At 39.2% G+C, this 23,835-nt stretch overlaps 1 protein-coding gene across 1 annotated transcript in view; it reads right to left on the minus strand.

Annotated features, from left to right (window-relative positions):
• Positions 1–6,024: 6,024 nt before the first annotated feature.
• The window catches only part of CUBN (cubilin), a 140,111-nt gene continuing 122,300 nt past the window's right edge, over positions 6,025–23,835 (minus strand). The window contains exons 59-67 of the mRNA XM_056484926.1: positions 23,076–23,293; positions 12,850–13,055; positions 11,819–11,981; positions 11,181–11,389; positions 10,409–10,556; positions 10,110–10,291; positions 8,846–9,011; positions 6,839–7,074; positions 6,025–6,449 (exon numbers count right to left, since the gene is read on the minus strand). Coding sequence (XP_056340901.1) covers positions 6,342–6,449; positions 6,839–7,074; positions 8,846–9,011; positions 10,110–10,291; positions 10,409–10,556; positions 11,181–11,389; positions 11,819–11,981; positions 12,850–13,055; positions 23,076–23,293 — 1,636 coding nt within the window. The 3' untranslated portion in view covers positions 6,025–6,341. The remainder of the gene's footprint in view (positions 6,450–6,838; positions 7,075–8,845; positions 9,012–10,109; positions 10,292–10,408; positions 10,557–11,180; positions 11,390–11,818; positions 11,982–12,849; positions 13,056–23,075; positions 23,294–23,835) is intronic.

A 23,835-nucleotide genomic window follows, 5' to 3' on the forward strand; every position in this document is an offset into this window, starting at 1 on the left:
CCCGCCCCGCCCCGCCCACACTGACCCCCTGAGGGGCCGGGCCGGGAGTGCCGGAGCGCTCCGGGGTTTGGAAAGGCGGCCGGGACAAAACGCGTTATTGCTAGAATAACCCACACCAGAAAATCCCGTGCATTTAACCAGCGGTTTCCATTTCTTCGGGTGCCTTCATGGATTTTCCAGTCGGCTCTAGCAGCAGAACCAGTCACAAGGCTGGGTCCGTGTTCCGAGCACCCGTACTGGTGTGGACACGCCGCGGCGTTGGAGTTACAGCCTTGCTGCCCAGGATGTAGTTATGTATAGCATGCAACCTCTTTCATAGGAGTTAGGAAGCTCCTATCTACTGTCATTCAACAGACACGGAAGTTCAGAGCAATTAATGAGTAAATGTATAAGGTTACCTAAGGCCAGGCTACCTGTCGAGAACCGCAGCTTTGAATTTTGCATAGGTACTCCATGGTGTTACTTAGTAGCCTAAGAATGGTATCCACAGAAACCAATATGCATATGCATTTGCCTAAGCCCCCAAATAAAAAATTTCCTGGAGGCGCAACTTCAACTTTTCCTTTTTTAGGAATGTAAGGATTTAATACTGGACTGCAGAACTGTAGCATGTTTATTCCTAATTGGAGTTTCCTACCTTGAGCATTTCCTGAAGTTACTGTCTGCTTTCAGGTCTTTCTTAGCTGATACTACTGGTATCTTCCTTTTAGCTGGATTTCTCAGCTGAACCCACTGTCACTCAGATGTACAGAACAATGATGTACAGTTCTTTTTTTGGCTGCAGAAATATGAATCTGGATTCCTTTCCTGTCTAAGAAAATGCCATTACTGCCACCAGTCAGTTGTCCCAAAGACCTAAGTGCTAACATGTCTGTTCTTACTTCATGGAATTAAACATCATTTAGTAACAAAGGCTCAGGCAGATTAATTGTCTATAAGTATGGTATTATTCCAGCTAAGAGCACACATGACTCTAACATCACTCACAAAACAGTCTTCATGGCTAATGCAGAGCTGACTGGGCTTCTCTGCCCCATTTATGCAGTGGTCAAAACATTGCATATGGCCTAGATATCCATATTCTACCCCTACTATAGAAGTATTTAATTACTCTCCACTTAATAAACATATTGTCATTACTCCCTTTCATCAGGATTATGGAGATCTTTTGCCATCTATCTAATTTCATTAATCTGTTGTTGTGTAAAGAGTTCATCTATCATTCCCACCTTCTGTGTGACCTTCTTTGGCTCCTGTTGAGCAAGCCTATTGTCTGAGCAAAATCCATACCCCAGTCATGAGTGTTGGCATTGGGTTTGGCACAGGGGAGTTGCTGTCAAGCCTTCGTTTTAAAGTTTTTCAGTGCCTCATCGAGCACTGAGTACCAATTGTCTGAGAAAGAGTAAGAAGGAAGATACACAAGTTACTCTATCCAAAGGTGCTTGATCATGAAAACTGATTTTTTCAGATTGTCCCTTCAGCAGTCATGAAGAGTCATTTCCTGCAGAGGGTCTATGTCACTGCAGTCACCCAGTCTACCCTCTCTTATCCCCCCCGTCTCTTCCCAGTACATGCATTCATTCCAAACCCTTTGGCCCCAGATATCCTTGGCTCCCTCTATACCCCAGCTAGTGGCTGGCCAGCCTGTTCCCAGGGACCAGCCAGTAGAGCCCTCCCCACAAGTACAGTGCTTGAGCTCACAGAAGAGACTTTTCCAATCTAGGTCTTCTGTACCTTTCAGCTACTGATTTTTTGATTATGAAACAACTATAAAATATCTTTGCTATCTGTCAGATTTGTTCTAAATTCGTCACTTGTCTTAAATGTTTGTAGAGCAGATGCCTGAATTTGTTGCAGGGGCTGATGTATGCCTTCTGTCCTTAGGACTGCAGGCTAAAGCAGGTGACTGGGGTAAATGTATGGCCATGACTGTGTGGCACAGCTGCAGTTTCCCCAGTGGTGGTCAGAGGAGGCAGAAGTTGCCCCTGCAGTGGTGCTCCCAGCCTGGTTCCTCCCGTTGTGCTGGGGATCAGCAAGGGAATGAGTAGCTCTGATGCCTCCCTTGCTTTTGCTGTCCTAGTACTTCTACTAACCAAGGAAATGATGTTTTACATTATTATTCTATTTTTATCTCTGTTTTCCCTTTCCAATAAAAGCTATGATAATGACCAACATTAATGCAGGGATAGCGTGTCATCAAAATGATGCAACAGCAACATGCCCCAGCAAAAGCAGCTGTGGAGTGCTGGGCACTGCTACTACAAATTCATCCATCAACATTACACACACTAAGTGGGAAAACTGGCATGCAATATTTATTTTTCTGATTGTTTGTTGTAAAAACAAACTCCTAGAATTTGGCCTCTATCTTGATTATCATTTAATAAATATTTTAAACATTTATTTGTTAGTAATCCAGTTGTTTTGTACCGGGAACAATATAGTCAATCTCATGAATTTTTATTGCATTTTGTTTTAATTAGGATTGCAGAATAATTCTGCAGTTTTAGTTCAGCAGTTGACAAAAATAATTACACCAAATGCGTTAATTCTGGTGCCTAGGACACATACCCTGTGTTATGGGAAATTGAGACACCTTCTCCTTTGCTTAATAAACCAATTGAAAACTGGTTTTCAGTCAAAATGGCTTTGTAAATTTAACTAAAATTAGCTACTCTTTTAAATTGAACAGCATCATGATATCTATTTTAACTCTATAACTTCTGTCTCCTTTACTTCAAGTAACTATAATCATAAGAATATCTCATTGTGGTATTATTTCTCATTTAAAAAGAACAGTCCTGCCACATGGAAAGGGCAATTAAAAACATTGTTACAAGCATTTTAGTGCTTATTCTTCAAATCCTAGTCTTCAGAGGGCTTACCATTCATATATGACTGCCTCATAAATTACTTTTGTATAAGAATAAACATCTATAGTAACATGCAGAAGAAGATTTGCATGTAAAATAAAAACATGCAGGCTCTAAAAATTGAAAACCTGCACATTTATTATCTGCTTTGTCATTGACAGAGGGAGGTTGTAGTCATGCAGTTATTACAATACAGACATGCAGCATTCACAACAATGACATTATAAAAATAGCAACGTGCACAGACATAAAAGCAAAGGCTTTCATGGCAGTGTTGTGAGATGAAGCTGTATTTCTTATTAAATACAGATTTTGTCTTTTGAATTGTACACTGTAAAAAGCACATAGAAGTTTAATGGAATAATTATTTCCAGATTATCTGTTTGGTTCTGCTTGTTTGTGTTTGCTGTGTTTGCATTCATTTTAAAGCAAGTGTTTTAAATTGCTCCTTACCTTCCAAGACAGAAACATGGCTTAGCATCAGCTCTCTCCTCTAAGGACATCCACTTCAATACTTCTGCAGTTGGTATTTTTGTTGTGGCTCCTCATATAAAATGTTAGAGGACAGCAGTGGGTTACTTTGTTCCTTTGTTTTTTTAAAGAATGGGTTTGATAATTTAATTTTAGACTTCGACTATTTTTGGCGAGAGTCAGTTGGGCTGGATCAATTCAACCTTGTACCAGCAGCTTCATTCAACAGCCTTCATGAGCACAGATTCTCAAAAAATTTCAGTGGTTTTATAAAATTTGATGATGTGACAGATCTGCCAACAGCAAGTATCTATTATATTAAAAAATCCAAAAGCATTTAATTTCTTTACAGTGAAACATGCTTTATCTCTTTGTGAAAGCAGTCTTTCTGAAGTATAGATTTCAGCAAACTCACCAGTTCAGCTGGAGCTCACCTCGAGATCTTAAGGGAAAGGTTGTGTTATCAAAATGGCCTCAGGCCCATGTCAGGGCAGGTTTCTGAACCAGTCCCTAGGTCAGCAGGAGAGCTCAGGGACTGCCATGACCTTGGGCAACTTGGTGCCCTTAAACTGTGTGACATGCTGCTGAAGGTACAGAAGACCTAGATTGGAAAAGTCTCTTCTGTGAGCTCAAGCACTGTACTTGTGGGGAGGGCTCTACTGGCTGGTCCCTGGGAACACCAGGCTGGCCACCTCGAAAAGCCACTAGTGACCTTCATCCATTAAAACCATATACAAGTTTCTGTTTGTCAGTTTATGCTCTGTCACACCAGTGAAAAGGCCAATGTTTAACCTGAGGACTCATTTCCTGATGATCCACTTTTAGCAGGAACATACCATAGAGCAATACACACAGAGCATACAACACAACGCTGCCTGCAGTGGCAAGGAGCTATTTGGAGGGACATACCCTTCCCTTTCATGTGTGGCTTTCCAGCTGAGCTGTGCTCTGCGCTGGTGAAATGCAGAAAATGACCAGGTGATTCTTGCCTAAAACCTGCTTCCATGTCCAGCCACCTGGCAACAAGTGACAGCATCCAGATCTTGAGGAGATTCTCTGCCAACTGCAGATGTGGTGCACCAACTACACCAAATCCATGGTGATTCACAGGAAGGTCAGAGAGAGCCACAATGGACATTCATAAAGCCTGTGATGCAGTGTTCCACAGGCTCCTTATCTTTGCAGGCAAACCATTCCATCCATACCTGATTGTACTTGGAGTTTCTTACACATTGCTGTCTTTAGAATTTATTTTTTGGCTTTATCTTCAGACAGTTCAGGTGTTTCTTTACTGCTTGCAGTAAAACTCCTATAGAGAGTTTTAATACACAATATGGACAAAGATTGCATCATCCTTTGACTGCAAGTACAGTGTCAGTTTGAGTGGACTCTCAGCAAAAGTTTTCTGGACTACTAATCTGAAAATATTGAATTTGATTATATGTACTTTTATGTCTTCCCTTATTAGAGGAACTTTCTGTTTTGCTAGCAGCTCTGTACAACCTAGGTGCCTCCCAATTTCAGATATTCCTGATTTTTCCATGTTATACTTAGGCATGTTAGCAGGATACCTACACCTACATAGGCTGTTTTTCATAGGCTTGGACAGTTATAAAATGCTGGCTTACATCTCATTCTGTTGGCCAGTGGAACTTCATAGGTTTCCTTTTTTCTAACTTACCAGCAGAGGATTTTGGGTCGTATTTTATAGCTTGTCCTTTTTGTCTGCTTTACGTTTTCTACATTTTATCTTAATCAGAATATCTATTCAGCTGCTATAAAGTTTTTTATGTTTGTGGAATGATGGCATATTGGCATTCACTGGAAGATCTTCAAAGAGTTCCTAGATTTTGTTAAAACTGCCACTTATAATTTAATATCCTTTCATAATTAATTACTTCAATAATCACATTAAGGAATTGCTTTCACTGTGAGTGACTCATTGTAATAGTTGTGAGAGTTCTGATAAGGACCTTGTTCCTTTTCTGCAGTCCAAATTTCTCTTGCCTGTCCATCACAGCTGACATTCAGGAAATGAATTGGTCATTTTTTCTGGAGATTGTGACAAAAAATGCTTCATGGTGGGAATCAGGGTCCTCTGTATACCCTGTCAGACATGTTTTATGTATGATGTGTGTTAGCCTGGGGAAGGGAAAAACTAACTGTAGTCAAAGGTCAATTGATATTTTTGTCTGCCCTATTCCGAAGTTATATCTGTTTCATAAATGTTTAGGAAGCTGCCTACAAGTTGACTAGAAGAGTAACATAGTTACTGAAAGTCTCAGAAGTTTTTTATATTCAGTTGTAAAAGAGACTTTGAAGCTTGAAAATATAACTCAATAAGTATAACCAAAGATATCTGTATATATTGAACATAGGGCTCTCATCCTGACATTACTTCTTAATCTGGTTAAGATTTAGAACCACATCATGTCCCTGCTGTGTTAAACTTCAGTGAATTCTCCAGTAGTGATTCATTCTTATACCCAATGCACACTACTACTGAAAGTTCTTCAGCACAATTATATGTTTAAGTAATTATAGGACAGAGACCATTTTCAGCAATTTCTGATTTTAAGTAATTTGAATACAACTTAAGCTGATGTTTTCAGAGATGCATGGGGCAAAACCACATAACTCTAGGGAACAAATTAAAGACGGCTTCATGTCTTGGGTCCTCTCACAACTTCATGTGTAATTTTTATCCTGGGTAATTAAATTTTTATAGCATTAATTTTACAATTTTAAAATTATGTAAAAGAATATAAAAAATATGTAGCAAAACCTCATTTTCCCAGTTGAGTAGGTAACAGTTTATTTTCAGCACAATGGGAGATCAATGGCTTTTTTGACACAATTCCAAATTCATAACAGCTACATTTACAGTAACTTTTAAAAGGCCTTACTTCAGTTGCAATTATCATCCCTGGACTTCAAACCTCCTTTATCATTTAAAGTCTTTTCAGTATAGCAAGGAATGCTAATATAAGCAGTGTTTTAGCTTGTCCAGCTTAAATGGAATCCTGATGGTAAAGTCACATATTCAGCATGAAATTTTATATAGACTTGATGAGACGTAGCAGTAAATGGAGCGATGTTTGTGTCCTGAAATGAAAGATAAGAAAAATTAAAAGCTTTACAGAACATCAAGAGAAGAGACAGTCAGAGAGTTAAAACTGAGGCACAAATTGGCTCATGGATTGATAGTGATCTCAGGTCTGTTCTAGTTACTGTTGCTGCATTTCTCCCTCAGGATATTGCAAATATTTAAAACAGAAATAGAACAAAGTACAGAGCAAACTTGTTTGATGCCTCCCACTAGATGTCACTGTATGATCTGAGCTGGAAGGCTTCTAAGGCACCACACGCCTTATGCCTTCACTTCCACTCATCTGTGTGGAATTCATGCCAGAATTAGGGAAATGGCCTTGTACATGAAACAGCAAAACCTCCTTTTAACCACTTGTGGGGTCAGAGAGGAAGGCAATACGTACCATTCCACAGTAGGGCCCCACAGGGGGATGGTTGGCATCTGGCCCATCGTAGAGGATCAGGTAGTTGCTGCTGCAGTCCCCGGGGTCATCGATGCTGATGAAATCAAAGCTGACTGTGACAATCCGTCCCTGGGGCGCGGTGATGGCCCACTGGCAGTGGGTGTTGTTGTGGTAAGTCGCTGGGTAGCTGGGACTGGCAAAGGAGCCGCTGGTGCCGTACAATGTTCCGCCACATCCTGGAAGCAGACACTGTTAATTGGCCTGGAAGGCTTCGTTTCACAAGATAATACAGGATGTAGTACATTAGTACAGCATCAGTAATAGCGCTGAAAACCAGAGAGACTGTGAGCTGGGACAGCAAATGTGGCTAGGAGCACTAATAAGAGATAAAACTGAGGCTCTGGCTTCAGCAGCCTAAGAATATGCAATGGGCATTAAACCATCACTGAATATGAAAAACCAACAACCCCCTGCCCACCCCAACCAAATTCTTTGAAACAGGAACTGAAGTTTACAGTCTGTGCCTTTGTTAGTTCAGTTCCCAGCAACTCAATTGGAGATGAATTGGCTGTGACTGTTCTTTGGCATGAAAAGTAGAGATTCTTCATGGAACAGAAAAATATAGAGAACAACTCAGAGAAATTAGGCATATTGAGTAAATCAAAGTCCATTTATATCAAAATTTAATCTTCATGGGGCAGGAGCAGATGACCTAGGAAAAATGTGAGTTTATAGAGTAAGAATATGCAGGTCATGGCCCAGATTACCCTCACAGTCTCCAAGAATTTTCAGCTCCCAGAGATGGCACTTTTCTATTTAATAATGTTTATCAGGTGAACTTGTGTGGGTAGCCCTTGAATCTCTGTAAATTTGTAGCATGCTGTGAAAAGGAGCTCCAGAGTTTAACTGCATACTGTATCAAGAACTGGTTTGTCTAGTTTATTCTGAACCTGGCTTTATATGATGGCTGCTAGTTCTTCTGTGGGGAAAGTAAAAGAACAGTTGATCACTATTTATCATTCAATACCACTCAGTTTTATAGACTTTAGTAGTTTCTTTACCAGATTAAAAAGTCTCAGCATACCTCATACAGAAGTCACTTTTAATGTTGAGCCTTTTGTTAATCCTGATTTTTTTATATGAGGAAGAGACCAGAACTGTGCACATCATTCAATTTGTGTGTGAACTATGGATTTCTATAGTGGCTATTATAGTGGTCTATTTCTTCTTTCTTTTTTTTTTTTTTTCCCCAACAATTTCTATCATTATGCAAATCTATTTGGCTCTTAGTGAACTTTTGTTTTCATTAAACTATTTTACCCCTTATATCTTGTTGACTCCTAAAAGTCAACTCAGTGCCTATAAATAACGTTAGGATTGTCTTTTTTTTACACTTTATTGACACTTTCCTACACTGAGCTTTCTCTGCCTTTCCACCACAGAGTCACTCAGTCCTGTACGGTTATTCTGCAGTACTTCTCATCTGGCCATGAGCTTTACTACCTCTAGTAACTCAGTGTCATGAAGAAACTGTTACCCAGCTGTTCACTGCCATTCATGAATGTTTCCATGATATGGTCACCACACAGCATTATAGGTAGTTAATTTTCTTGGGGCAACTTCCTGTCCTCTTCAGGCTTAGCTGTGCCTAGCTCCTCGGGCATATCACACCTGGACTACTGGAGCAAGATGAGTCACCACCACTCTGTGGATCCCAAAGATATTTTACAGCCTCTCTCTGAAAGAAGGAGATCTTCATGTTAAGTGGACTATATCATCTAAGGTTTCTAAAGTCAATATTAGGAGAGGGAATTGCTTCCATCTCATAAAACTGATCTTGCTGCAGTGGTCTTGAGGAACAACTGCCTCTCTCTGGTGATTGAATAGGGTGAACTGTGGATGCTAAGGAAGGTCCAAAGTGGTGATGAGGAAGGATCCAAAAAGAGCTGAATTCCACACTGCTGCATTTTCCTTCTATACAGCATTATTTTGTAGCTACAGCCTTACCCCTTGATGATGAAGTCCAAGTAATTTCATATCCATCATGAACCACTGAAAAATCACTCTTGAAACGAAGGTAGACAACGTGGTTTTGGGGGAAGATGGGACTGGGCACAGTGTTTCCACAGAACCTGCCAAGTAGTGGTGATTGTCCATCACTCCCATTTCTGACCTTCAGGAAACACAAAAATACTGTCAACATTAAATTCCTACACAGTTATACACCATATATGGGTAAAAACACAGCACAAACTAAGTAGTAATTTGCATGCATACTATAGCTGCCACTTTAATATTGCTATTTTTCTTACCACATATTCTTATGTAGAAGGAAAAAGAGATTGTTAACTGGTTTGAGTTTTATAAGTAATTGCACAGTACAAGTATCATCAGAAACAGACAGCTAAATGTTATAATGTGTGTATCTCCTGACTGGAAAAAATTATTTGACTAATAGCTAAGGTGTTCTTATGCAATTCAAGCCCATGTTTTGCTTTTCATAAGAAATTTTAATATTCCAGATGAAAAGATTAATTCTTTACCCTGCAGACTGCTCTTTTCCCCAGTCACATTAAGATACAGATCATATTACATAGCCTAGATTTAATCTGATTTTTTTTCTGCACTCCAATAATGCTGGTCCATTTCTTGAGACAGTGAAGAGGAAATGAAAGTAGAGCTAAATAATGATTCTGCCACAGACATCTGATTTTTGTCATCTGATCAGTGATCAGGGAAACCTGCAAGAGTGTAGGAGGAATATGCACTTTTTATTGACACAAAGTACTTTTGCAAGTGTCTTACGGCTGCCACAAGAGTTTGTTTGTTTCTGTTTTGTTGTTTGTTGGTTTGGGTTTTTTTAAATTGCTTTTTTAGGAAAAAAAAAATCTTTTTTGAGAAAAATTTCAAGCAGTGGAATCTACTGCTGTAACAAAACAATTCATTTATGGCTTTCTGTTCATGCATGGATGTTAGTATCAAACAGAAACTATTCCACATGACTCTGTTAGCTGGGTAACCTCAAGAAGAGCTAGGTAAGGATAAGTTAGCTGATAATGAAACTATTTATTCACTGGGTTTGGACTTAATAGGGTAAGGCTCTTACTATAACATCTAAGTATATTTCACCATAAAACTCTGCCATTAAATTAGTCCCTAATTCAGTCAGTTCAACTCAGACTTGATCCAAACTTGATCCAAACATATTAATATCCTTTGAATTCTGGAGATTTTCACATAGGCTCACAAAACATGTATACTTGCATCATACCTCTAGGAAGTCATGTGAACAGTGAATGCTGTCTTCCAAACTGAAAGCGTGGAAAAAGAGAGATATTGTGTGATTTGGGGGAGCTCGAAGAATGATAGAACAATCCAGATTATTGGGGTGCTGACCAGGCCAGCCAGGGCTCTTCAGGTAACCAAATGTCTGATTATACTCTCTGCTGCAACCTTGAGACAGAAAACCAGAAACATGTAAGGATTTCAGATCTCTGTATTGCATTTCAGTGTCTGAAATAAACAGAGAGAATAGTAGATAAATATTTGGGGACATTTCTTCGAGCTTACCTGCAGCTTGATAGGAAAATCTGATTCCATTGTTAATCCTATATTCATCTGACTTGAAAGTCACAATGGCCGTGCGATCGTAAGAATAAAATTCAGGGACTGCAAAAGTTTCAGTGCCACAGAATCTATGGACTGACCCTTGGCTCTGCTGGAATTGAATACATCACAAGTTACTTAATGATACAATTCAGTTTTATGTGTATTGAACTTAAGGAAATAAATCTCTCAACATTTTCTATACCAATTACGAAATTGCATTTTAAAGTTCTCCTGGAAATCACTTAATTATATCTCAACATTTCATGTTGAATTATCATTATAAACAAATAGAATATAAGAGGTATTCTCAAGCCAAAATGAGAAATTATGAAAGAAGGTTTAAAATATGAGGGACATAAATATTGGGGTTTTTTTCTGGTGTTTTTTCACACATTTCCTGGCATGAATATTCATTTTTATTATGGTTCTTGGATGGGAGGAAGCACAATGAAAACTTGCTGTGGGACAGTATTTTCTGTGTATTAACTTTGGCAGCACTGATACTTGGTTCAACTGTGAAAAATTGTGTAACACTTGCCCAGGTCTAACTCCATGTGTGCACAGAGTGCTTCTGTGAGGTGTGTGTACCCTTATCACACCTTTGGCTTTGGATGTGCCCCTCAGAGAGGATCAGCAATAAACATATTACCAAATAGTAGGTTTTTCTTCTCTTTCCAAAGAGAGAAGGGAGCTGAATGGGAATGGGGAATGGTATCCTCTGTAAATTTCTTACTGTTGGTGAATCCTGGAGCTCTAGGTAGTTCTGAGAGCAGTCCTGGCTGGAATGGAGGTGGAAGGTCTCTACCACCACCCTGACTTGCTGTTGTGGAGGAGCATCAATGACCCAAGTGCAGTGAGTAAATGGTGGATATTCATTTGGAAAATTAGGAGATGTTGCAGCCAGGGATGTAGGAGTTGCATTATAGATTCCTCCACACAGGCCTGTGTAAAACAGTAACAAATGCATCATAGAGTGAAAACTGGGTAAAACTATATTTTGAGCAAAACTCAAATGGCGTTGAGTTTTGGATGATATACTTCTGTATTTGCCTTTGAGTCTCTAGAAGGAAAACAAAAAGCAAAATACATGCTAGTGGAATCAATACATGTCATAAAACTCAAATAAATGTTTGTTCCCTATTTGTTAACAATCTGTGAGTATTTCTGTTTTGTACTCCCAGCCAGCTGAGACCAAAGAGATTTGTACTGGGGTCAAGCTGCTTTTAGCTTCTCTAAAGACACTGTACTACTGACTCTTTTTGCCCCTTCCTGAGGCTTATGCCTAGAACAAATTTTGAGTTATTATTTAAATATGAATTTCCATGAAAGAGTTATAACAATATATATGCATACACATATATGTATACTTACGATCTACTATGGTGTAGGTGGCACTGAAACCCCCTCTTTCCACAGAACTGTCTGTGACAAATTTCACTGTCAAGAAATTATGGGTAGAAAGAAAAGGAGCTGGCACTGCAGATCCACAGAATGTGCCAACTAAATTGGCATTTTCATTATCTCCATCATAAAGCTGAAAGAAGCAAAATATATAAGCCACTGATAGTTTAGGCAACAAACAAACAAACAAGCAAACAAACAAACAATGAGAAATAAAATTCTGTGACCCCTCCTTACATTACAATTTCATTTACTTGAAAGTGCAGTGTGCTCTCTTGTGCTTTAACAGGATGTTCTTGATTACCATAATTATTCACTGCCATATTAACTAATTCTGTTGGACAGGGTAAATCTCATTATGGAACATTCTGGTCCTGTCTTAGCAAATCTATCAAAAAAATGATTACATTTTAATCTGGCACTCTCATTTCTTTATTATATGTAAACTCAAAGTACTTTTCAGTGAGAAGATGGATTTTATTCATCAAAATGTGAAATTAATTCCTTGTTTCATTTGGTATCTCAAATGTTCAACAGGATAATATTCCTTGCTGGAGTTCATTTAGCAGCATTCTGCTATCTGATGTTTTGTATGCTCATCTCCAAGAAAATAGCTTCTACAGGTGAGCACTGAGCAGCAAGACTTTTGATGAAAAAAAAAAAAGAAAGATTTTATTAATTCTAGCCCTTCGAGCAAGTTTACTCTGAAGTTTTACTTTACATGTGATTGAGTTTTGTTTTGTTTCTATTCTGTGAAATAAATACTCATTAAATGAGCAGTCTAAGACCAGAAGTGAGTGTAATGTTAAAAGTCTTACTGGTTTCCAGAAAGGCAGAATGGCATCTGGAGTAGTAATCTAACCCAATGAAAAAATTTAATTATATCAAGGAATTTAATTTCTTTGTAAAATCATTTTCTATTAATTAAGTTATACTCATGGAGAAGATAATGGATTGTATCTCACTGACATTTTCTTTGTTAAAATATTCAGCTGTCTTACTTTGACATAATCATATCGGCACATCCAAGCAGATTGTGCTTCAAGCTGAAATGAAGTGAAGGTGAGGTTGATCTGTTTGTTTGCAGGTGCAGCTATGATCCATACACAGTCCTGATTTTTCTCATATCTTCCAGTCACATTGGAGATTGGAGGGCCAAAGGTAGCAGCTGAAGCTGACAAGTAACCACCACAGCCATTCTGAGGTCCTGTTGAAGAAGCAGAAGCTTTTAAACAGCAATTCCTGGCATTTATTTAATATTCAACTCTTTAATGTTAAGCCAGGAGCTTTTTATGTGTACTACAATATTTTACCGTCCTGTCTTGCAAGGACTGAGTGATTAAAAGACTATCAACACAAAGAGAGACATGAATCACAATTAGATTTCATAAAGTGAATTACAAACCAGTATTTACTTTGAAAATGTATCAATAGAAGTTTTTAAAAGAGACTGTAAGAAGCCAGAGGGCAGCAATGAAACAGAAAAGCATTGGTCTGAGGGCCTTTGAATGGGATCCTTGCTGGCAGCTGAGAATATTTTGTCAGTAGGGGGCACTGAGCTGTTGGCTTTGAAAATGTGATATAAAACCAAGTTGCTTATTTTGGCAATACAGCTGCATCCTAGAGGGACTGAATTTGGCAGCCTGACACTGTATTCATGAATCTAGCTAAAAGGGACTTACTTCTGGAAGTGTTTTGCTTGGTGGGAACTTACAGCCCCTCTGAAATGCAGGCTGCTTTTTGTTTGATTCCCACAGATAGGGCTAAGTCCTTGACTTATTTACTGTGAAAATTTGAACCCAATAAGTCAGTCACATTGAAAGAAATCACCTTTGGGGAAAAGCAGTTATTTATCACATCGAATTCCAAACAAGCAAGAAACCACAGATTATCTGACAGGCTTTTTTTCTTTCTTTTTTTTTTTTTTTTTTTTTTTTTTTTTTAATAGTTTGATTTCCAGAGGTTTGACTGGGCTAGTAAATGTGATTATCAATTTATTTATTTCCTGTCCCAGTCTCTATGAGGTCTCCTGGCCACTTATTTAACTGTGGAATTTAAATAAAATATTGTTTTACTCTTACTTTGGGTCTGAGGAAACAGTTTTTGTAAAGAGGTTTGTAAACTGCACAGAGCAGAGGAGCAACTGCAAGCCTGTTGTCTCCTGCAGTCAATAACAAATGAAGCTACAGCTGTGACTAAGCAACACAAGCAGAGTTTCAGAATTTCATCTGTGTGTGTAAAATGCGCCTGTCTGGCACATTCAGTGACTTAACCTTGACACACTGATACATTTCCAGACACATAAAACTGTGCCTTGCTTGAGCTACAGTATTACAAAAGATCATGCTGGTGAGAAATCAGCATCCAAGCATCAGGATTGCATCAGTAACCAGGGCTTGCGAGACTGTAGTGGTTAAAGCAGAGTGACTAAGGCTGAAAGTCATTCTGCCCTACCAACCAAAGCCAGAAAAGCCCCACCCTGTAAAGCAGTTTGCTTAAAACCAAAATCCTAATAACATTAGATTTCAGATTTTTCCATAGTTAAAAAGGAACAGGAGAAACTTATTACAAAGAGAAAAAGCCAGGAATTAATAGAGTATAGTCCAGTTTTGTGGGCATTTAATGAAGTCAGAAACTTGGAAAAGTGTTAGCATTCATTCCAGTGCCGCTGCAGAAGGCGAGAACAACAGTAGGGGAAATGTGAGCAATAATTCACATTCTCACAAACAGTCTAGGAAGGAGGAAAATGTCAGACCGGAGGATGCCTGGGCCCTAAGAGTGCAGCTTCCCTACATTTTTCTCTGTGCTCATCCTTCTGTGTGATTTATTCTGTTATCCTGAAACAATCTTATTTGGGCTGTCACCTGTATTTAAACATAATATTAAGCATATAAACATCAGTAAAAGATCATAGTCTGACCATTCAGCCCTGCAATACTGAGTCTGGGCTGATATATGGGCCAGACACTAACAAAGCTCCCCTTCCCTTTTTCAAGGGTAAAATTGCAGAGATGCCAGTCAGACCATGGCAACACAAGTCAGAGAATTGCCACAGACCCATGCAACACGAAGGCTCTCAGTGCTGCAGGATCATCCTTTTCTTGAATATGAAATGTCTGGACCTTTACAGTGGTGAAATTCACTGCTAACTGTGCAGCTATAGAGACAGCTCTAGTAACAAAAAATACACATGGGCAAGCTCTATGTGTACAGCATATGAAAAGGATCTGACAGAGAGAGAAGCAGGCCAGATTCTCCTTATCAGAAAATTAATTCCAGCTAGTATAGTATAGCCAGCAATATCATCTAAGGGGAGATAAGTAACTGAAAATGTGATTTATAGTTAATAAAGATGAGGTTTCACAATGCCTGGCCTGCTGCCTGCTCAGCTGGGATAGTCAGATGCTTACAGGACAATACATTACAAATAACAGCTAAACTGGAGGCTGACCAGATATCAAGTAATCCTACATCAAGCCAAATGAAGAGCAGTCCTTGTTGAAAAATCTGTCTATGGTGGTGCTTTTCAGTGCTGATCAATGTTGCATCTGATTGCAGGCACTAGAGGTTACACAATAGTGAAACCATGCAGATGAAGGGAACACCCACAAGTAAATGAAGAACCAGCTGCTTAACGGGAGGGAATTAAGAGAAATACTATTTCATTGCATTTTAGCCAGGACACAACATATTGCTTTAAAAATCAGCACCACTTCTGAACAGAAGGCCAAAGAGCCATCCAGCCTGCAGGTGATTTTTAATGGAGAGATATTAATCACTGGCTAACACAGCCACAAACAAATGTAACTAAAATCTAGACAAAGTCTGAGACTGAGAAATCTGTTAATCTGCAGAATAGGCATAGATATTAAAAGCTAAATTTGATTAAGATAATAAGAAATGTACCTTATAGAGCAATTTGTATGTCAGCAGATGGACTAACTACATGGCTGTCTTGTTTCAGTCTTTGCTTTCTTATTTGAAATAAAAATCATAAGATCATCATAAATCAGATGGCAATCTTGTTCTCATAAAAAGCTTGCCAGAGAACACAAATTATCAGAAGTAGGGCACACACTGTCATCCCTAATTGCTTTTGGTGGGAAGCATTAGTGAAACTAAAAGGCTCAAGGACCATTCAGAAAAGAAGGAATTGAAGGTTCCCTATGGCAAATAAAAATCATTACAGCAGAGACCAAGCACATGCTTCTCTGTTAAGAGTTATATCCTCTAGATATGGAATAAAGATGAAGATAAATCTTTGAAGCTTCCTGCCTTTGAAGTGCAGCCAGGGGTAAGGTTCATTTATACAGGTATGGGTGCAATGAAAGGGTAACCTACTGAATAGTTTGAAATCTATCAGAATCAACTACAACACTGATATTTCAAAAGACAACAAAGCAATTTTGCTATCTTTCCCTTCTTTTAGAAATGAACACCCTAAACAGCTAATAGAAGGCTGTAAATGTAAAGAAATTGTCTGGTTCTGCTTGACAGTAATGAAAATTCCCTCCAAGACTTCTGACTCTCTTTTAGTTTCTCCTAGAAGCATCACTGGGGACTCTAGACTTCTGTCTGATCTGAACTAAAAATGATTATAGGCAAAGATTAATTCAGTTAAGACTAATTCTTCTTTCTTGATGGGTCTTATTTCCAGTGCAAGGGAGTGGCTGGATTTACCATGGCTGTAATAATTAGCTCACACCTTGTCTGGATCATGCCTTCAAACAGTAAGGCTCAGGACAGGGCTGGAGTGGGGAATTGTACTCTTCTCCTTTGGCTCATGGCTGATACTGAAGGTTGGTGAACCTTCTCAAGCCAGGCTGTTCCCCTGTTTGGCAATCATTGCACCAACATTGTGATTTTGTGTGGCTGCAGGCCCTGTCCAGAGCCTGCAGTATTTCAGGAAACCTCTGAAAGCACCTGGCCCTTTAGAGTCCTTATCTAGCCTTTATGCAGAAAAGTTTCTTCACTTGTTTGATGGCCTGGCAATAGTACTAGCAGTGAATTTAGGACTGTATAGCCCCAGTAGCCTGCTTTAGCCAGATTTCACAAATGCAGTCAGATGAGGTTTGTATCCTTAAGGTTCTTTGGACTGATACCAAATATAACAGTTCAGACATGCTCTGTGCCAAGCCTGCAAAACTGTGATCTGTGTACTGTCCTATCCATCTCCTTGATGCTTGTCTGGGAGACCAGAGGCTGACATTCAGTCTTGCCTAATTCCAGCATTTACTAATACTCAATTAGTGTTCATGTTTGGCACCACAGCTACGTAAGCCTTTGCAGATCTCTCCTGTGAATGAGAAATGTCTCCTCACCTCTTTTTTGTGTGCACCAAAGGACAGATTTTCAGCTGAAGAGGTCATTGACTTCAGTCAAGCTAAGACAATTCATGCCAGCAGAGTTCATCCACAGTTTTATGAAGTGCCATTAATCTGAATATCCTGTCAACTTTTAACCATTTAGTCACTACAAAGATATGTAATTACTATGTCTGGAAACAAGTTTTAACTTCAATTTTTCAGATCAGATTAGACAGAAATTTCTTATTTTAATGTCTGCTTTTCTTCTTATCTGTCCAATTTGAGCATGCAAGCCCTTTCTATTTGTTTTTCAAGAAGAAATCCTTCACTGAAGATACTCAAGCACTGTTTGGATGCAATCCTATGCAATGTGCTCTAGGATGACCCTGCTTGAGCAGGGAGGTTGGAGCAGATGTGGTCCCTTCCAACCTCACCCATTCTGTGATCCTGTGATTAATTAACTGACATTTCTGAGAGGCATTTGTAGCCTTGGCTCAACAGTTGTATTCTTTTCAAAGACACCAAAGAGATGTATTTCAACACCGCAAATGCTTTCTAAATTTAGTGAGATTTCAAGCTGATGGATATTTTTATATTTGAGCCCCTGATGCATTTAGAAACAGTCTGGGAATTGTGACTTATGATCATATATTCTGATCTTGTCAAGGATGTTCTTATTTTCCTAGACTATAACAAGATGAGGAAAAGATATTATTAGCCACAATTTATTCACTTATTTCAATACATAAAACTAATCGTAAGTTATCCATGACAGTGTAATGAAATGAGTAATACTAATGGGTAATATATTTAGAAAAAAATTGTGTGAACTGAAAGCCCAAAGAAATTTCTGCCAGAAGATTTGTGACATTCAGACAATTTACTTCTCAGCTAGACCCTCTGCAGCAGCAGGTTCCAAGTTCAGGTTGGATACCTTGAGATGCACCCCTGGAAACCAGTCCTAATGGGATGTGAAATCTCTGCAAGTCACTGCTGCCTTTCCAGAGGCACAAGAAAATACAACAACATTCACATGCCACAGTCAAGGACACATTCTTCTAAGATTTTTTTTGGTGCAGGAAGAAAACTTTGCATGATTCAGATGTGCTGAATGTTATGTGCTTTCCACATAACAGGTGTGTGGTGCCACCTGCAGCAGGTACCAACATTAATTACATAGATCAGTGCAATGAACTATTTCTGGTTGTATGAGAATTTAAATATGACTTACAAAAGGACACCTACCCCTGGCTTATGCAACAGAATATCCAAACCAATATTTTACACATTATGTTTCTCATTCAGAATTGTAGGGGCTTTTCAGCAACTCTGAACAACCCAAAGTGCCTCTGCATGCTGAACACTGCTGAAGAAGTGCAGCTAGAAACCAAACATAGAGTAAGCCATAGTTTCAGTTTACAGGACAGAACATGAACTAGAACAAAATGAGGCAATTTTTTTTTTGTTGACACAATAAAATAGCATTAAAATGCTGTGAAAATTCTACTGGATCTATTTTTTTAAAAGTAGACTGTAATTTCATTAGGGAAGAGCAGTGAACCTGTTAGTGACAGGCTTTTAGTGTATTCCATTCCACACAGGAAATAAGTAATTCAATACACAGCAAATAGAATAAGAGAAGGCAGATACCTCTGGGTGATTTATCAGGTAAGTTACAGATCATTTTAGCAAGAAGAAAAGCATGTAGAATATAATATATTTCTATTATATGCAAACTAGATTATTTATGTAAATTACCTATTAATGCACTTTTCTGGTATATCAGGGAAGATTAATTTTTCCAGCTATTTTTCTTCTAAACTCCACTTGCTTATGATTAATATTCACTCAATAGAAATGATGATTTGTATAAAAAGAATGGAGATCCTTGAGGGAAAAACTGAGCAAACTGAGGACAATGTAGAGGATGGAGTGTTTCAAGAATTCACATTCCAACAGCCTAATGGTTGCCAAACATTTAGGAGACGTTTCTCCTGCCCTAGAGCCAGCAATACTAGTCTTCTCACTGTGGCTGCCCTATTCTTCTTGCTGTCTATATTCATTGGGTTTTCTTAGTCTTGTGTTTAAATCATAATATTTTTGTGACATTAGATTGTTGCTTTTTCTGCCTGTGCAGTGCCTTGTGCAGTGGAATTGTGGCCCATGAGCTCATAAGCTCCAAAATAATGCAAACAAGGGACCACAATGGTATTAATCCAGTACACAATGCTTGTCTTTCACAATGCATATTGGATTTCTTGGATTTCTCCTGCGTGCTCACAAAAGACAGTAAAAAAAAGGTGGGGAAAAAGCAGGTCACAGCTTGAAGTCAAGCAGAATTTAGAGCAGTAGAGAAAAGGCAGGCAATCTTCCTCCTCTCCTCCACCTCACCTTCTCCACTGTCCCAGCTGTTGCAGTTCTACCTGTATTGTGTGAATAAAACTTGCCAAGAGCCTCCTGACTCAACTCATTTATCTATGTGCAACACTTTGCTTCTTGTACATTCATGTGAATTCCTTAGAAAGCCTCAGTGAGAAGACCTGATTTCAGAAGACCCCTTGATCCTTCTCTGAGGGTTTAGAACGTGAGGCATTTTTCATTCCTGGCACAATGGAGCTGCGTATGTGAGCAGAGAGCTTTCAAGGAGAAATTACTTCCTGTTAATAAGGTCACAGCTACATTTTCCAACAGGGATTTCTGACTCTTTAAAACAAGAAAAAACCCCAGTCTTTATGTCTTCTTAGCTTTGATGTCATATGTCTCAGGGGATCACAAATTCAGGTGAGAGGGTCACCCCATTACTGAATGTGAATAGGTAAAAGCTCCATTTGTCACCAAAATGCTATTAGTGCCATTACAGCAGGGTGGCAGAGGTATGTGCAGGCTCTGTCCCTGCCAGCCAGGGTCAGCTAAAAACCTCAGATCTTCCCTTAAAGCTTAAGAGATAACCAGGAGATCTTTAGCCAAGTCACAAGCTCAGTACACGCAGATCTCATTCTTTGGGGAGAGATTTTAGCTTTCCTTCCTTTACAGAGACATCTCATGCAACCAAATGCCTTAAGCTGATATTGATTTCTATCTTCTCATCCTTTTATTGATTGTCTAGAGGAGCACATGCTCGCTGTGGAAAAAAGCTGTAATTCTCATTTTACAGACTGAAAAGAAAGGCAGAAGAAAGGTCAGTGGTAACTAAAGTAAGAGGAGTTTGTCTTTCCACAAATCCAACACTTGGAGCAGGCTGGTACCTTCAAGTCAGTCCAGCACTCCAGCTCTGCCTGATAGTATGTTGAAGTGATTCCAAAAATGAGGCTGATAAGTGCCCAAACTTAGCAGCAGAAATAGTGAAAAGATAAACCCTCTGAACCACATCACAAGGGCTGTATGTTCCCCTACCTCAAACACACCATCTCACAGAGTGAGACAAAGAATGCTGCCTGTGAAATGTGCACTTTTTATGGCCCTGTATATGGAGGAGCACAGTGAAAGAAATATATTTGACAAGAAAAGTGACATGAGAAAATGATACTAAATTGACAAATTAACACTATTACATACTTTCTTTTAATGTCCTTTTTCTGTCTTGTGGGGAGGACCTTGAATATTCTGTTGGGGGCAGGATCAGTGATGGAAATGAATTGTTTTAATATAATCAGGGAAGGGTTTCCACAGAAATTTCAGGGTTTAACTCTTTAAGTGCCTGGATGATCCTAGATTTAGGCAGTATTTCTAAAAGAGCTTGATCAGGAAAAAAAACTTGGAAGAGCTTGTGGAGAAAGGAAATAGTTTAGTTTACTACAAACAGAACCAAAGCACTGTTTCTGTTTGTTTCTTTCCAATACATAATCAGGGTCACTCACAACACGAAACAGAGAGCAATAATTACGTTACCCAGTGGTGTTTCCCTGGGGCAACTAGAGAATAATGTGCTCATTGTCATGAAGAGAGAATGAGGCTTCTTGTTTCCCTACAGATACCATCTTCCTTATTCAAGCGATTTATCATTATGAATTGTCATCTGATTGCATTTGTACTCTTACAAAACCACATGGGTTTTATCTTTTAACAGACATGAGGGAACTTCTCTAAAGCACCATGTAGAACAACAGGCTTTTAGATCTTTGTGGTTTTATTCTCTTTTATTTGAAGCATATACTCTCAGACTTCATAGTACAAAGATGTGTCACAGATTTTCCTGGCTCTGTTTTTCAGGCAAGCCAAACTGGAAACATTTATAGGATGTGACTCATGTTTTCCTTTTATAATATGCTTTTCTACTTTTTGGCTATTCTGTACTATCACAGGACTGCCAAGATCCTTGCTAATGGCTGTGTGGTTTAGTCCCTGTGGCTTGCTTTCCACAATGAAGAGAGAAAACCTCCCATTAAGCATCTCCACCACAGGCTCTTTGTCACACATTCCGTACCTCTGCCTGGGCATCTTATATGACTTGCAACTCACAGCTCCTGAGTAACCCATGCAACATCTTAACCTCTTTTTCCTTGAGAGCCTCTGGGAATGTCCCTCCAAAACATCTAAGAAATGTCAAAGTTTATTCATAAAAGGCTTCCCTCACTCTAGGAAATTATCAGGCATTATCAGGTACTGACCTGAAGAGCTTGGCTTGTGTTCTGCTGTGTGCTAAAGGAGAGTATCTGACAAGTTGCACAAATAAATCTAAAGTCTGTGGCTAAGAAAATTGATTAAATGCCAACAGGAAGAGGAAGAGCTTGGGGAGTTCCTGATGATCTCACCCTGGAAAATATGAACCCAGGCTTCAGGGGATCTATAACAACTGATACCTCAGGGTTTAAAGACAGCAACATGTGAAGCAACATTAAGTTATCTGGAATACTACTGACAAGACTTAAAGACCATTCATAAGGTCTTAAGCATTCTTGTAGCAATTACTTTGAGTGAAGCAAATAAGTAGTTAATAATAGTAATAACTATGAGGTTCTGTGGGAATATTTTTCTTGGCAAAGCCTGTAGAACCAGTTATTTTCCTTATCTGTAGATACTTTCTCAGACTATCAAATGAGAAAGTCACTGGCTAGGGGTAGGGAGGGGATTCAGTGACTCAGCAGAAGACTATGTTTGTTCTGCCACAAAGGCCTTTCATTCTGATCTGTATTAGCACCAGCTTTGCAAACCAGGCAATTACTTCTTTCTAGACCACAAAAGACATGGAGTTAATTACACAGAAAAGTAGAAGAGATGACATGAAATCAATTTGCACGTAATAATAATTTGTTGCTTGCCATCCCTAAACAATTCAGATAAAAAGACACAAATCTACTTTTAGACCTTGATCTTTACAGTAGAGTACTGAATTTAAACTAGTTTTTAAGGTAATAATCAAGCTCTGCCCCTAATTCTTGCATCCATCAAAACAAAAGGCATCCAGTGCCTTCTTACTATGATCCCATTTAGGCTAGCTAATCAGAATGATCCCACAAATCAGTAGAAATCAGCACAGTGCTGCCTAGTGTGGAACCACAATCTTAACTGACCTCAACACTTTAGTTCTTTAGGAGGTGTGAGGGAAACTGAAAGGAAATGGAAATTGAGCATAGATCGAAAGGAGGCATCTTTAGCATATCACCAGCCTTTGACTACAGAAGAATAAGAATTCTCAGGTGTTGCTGTATTTCCTCCAAGAGAGGCCTTTGGGTGCTGCTAAGCCTTCAGTCACCCAAGAAATACCTATACCTTCAGAGAGGCAAGAAAAGGGTAGCAAAGAGTGAAGGGATCAGTTCAGGAATGCAGGGAATCCATAAGCCTCATATTTAGCTTAGTTCACTCAATTTTCACAAAATAGATACATTTTCCTTCTTCATGCACCCCTGGAGAGGGAGGTCACAACTGCTCCTCACCTAAAGAAATTACTTACCAGCAGACTAGGAGCCTGATAATACACTTACCTAAGGTCTCTGTGAAGGATGCTTTCCATCCCCTGTCTGCTCCATAGAAGTCAGTGCTAAACACCAGGAACAACTTATTACTGGAGCTCTTAATATCTGGAGGCAACTCTGAGCCACAGAATTTCCCAAGGAGAGGAGCATGAGTATCTGAGCCATCATACACTGCCACATAATCTTTGTAGCAGGAGGGAGATATTTCAAGCTGGAAGCTGTTGAACCTGTAAAACACAGTTGGAGTCTTAGGGTATCACATTTTCAGTTCTTTTCCTGTGCTACATGTGTTTTAGTGCTTGAGGAAAGTCGAGGTACTAGCATTAGCCAAAGCCATATACAGGCAAAACATGTCTCTTGAGGAATAAACCAAGCAACTATTAAATGCACAGCAAAATTCTTCAGCCAACAAGCCTCTGGGAAGTTGGGACCCTCAGCCACTGGGCCTCTTGCAAGGCAAGCTGTCAGCACACCTCAGCTTTCCATGAAGCAGTAGGTGTCTCCTGTGCAAACACACCCTCTCTCCTGCAGCTCAGGCTGCAATTTCTTTGGGCATGTGAGTGGCCTAGAAATTGCAGGTGCAGAGTGCAGCCCAGGGAGTCTTCCTCTTAGCTGGGAAATGTTCTCCTAATTCACAATCATATGATTGAAGAATGGATCAGTTTTTAACTTCTCAGCGTCAAAATTTTGTGGCAATAATATCCCTCTCTTAGGCAAGACAGCATGCACTCAGAAATACACTGGTTTTGGGTGGGTATTTTTACTTTGG

This window comes from Oenanthe melanoleuca, chromosome 2 (genome assembly GCF_029582105.1).
Source record: "Oenanthe melanoleuca isolate GR-GAL-2019-014 chromosome 2, OMel1.0, whole genome shotgun sequence".
Taxonomy (NCBI): domain Eukaryota; kingdom Metazoa; phylum Chordata; class Aves; order Passeriformes; family Muscicapidae; genus Oenanthe; species Oenanthe melanoleuca.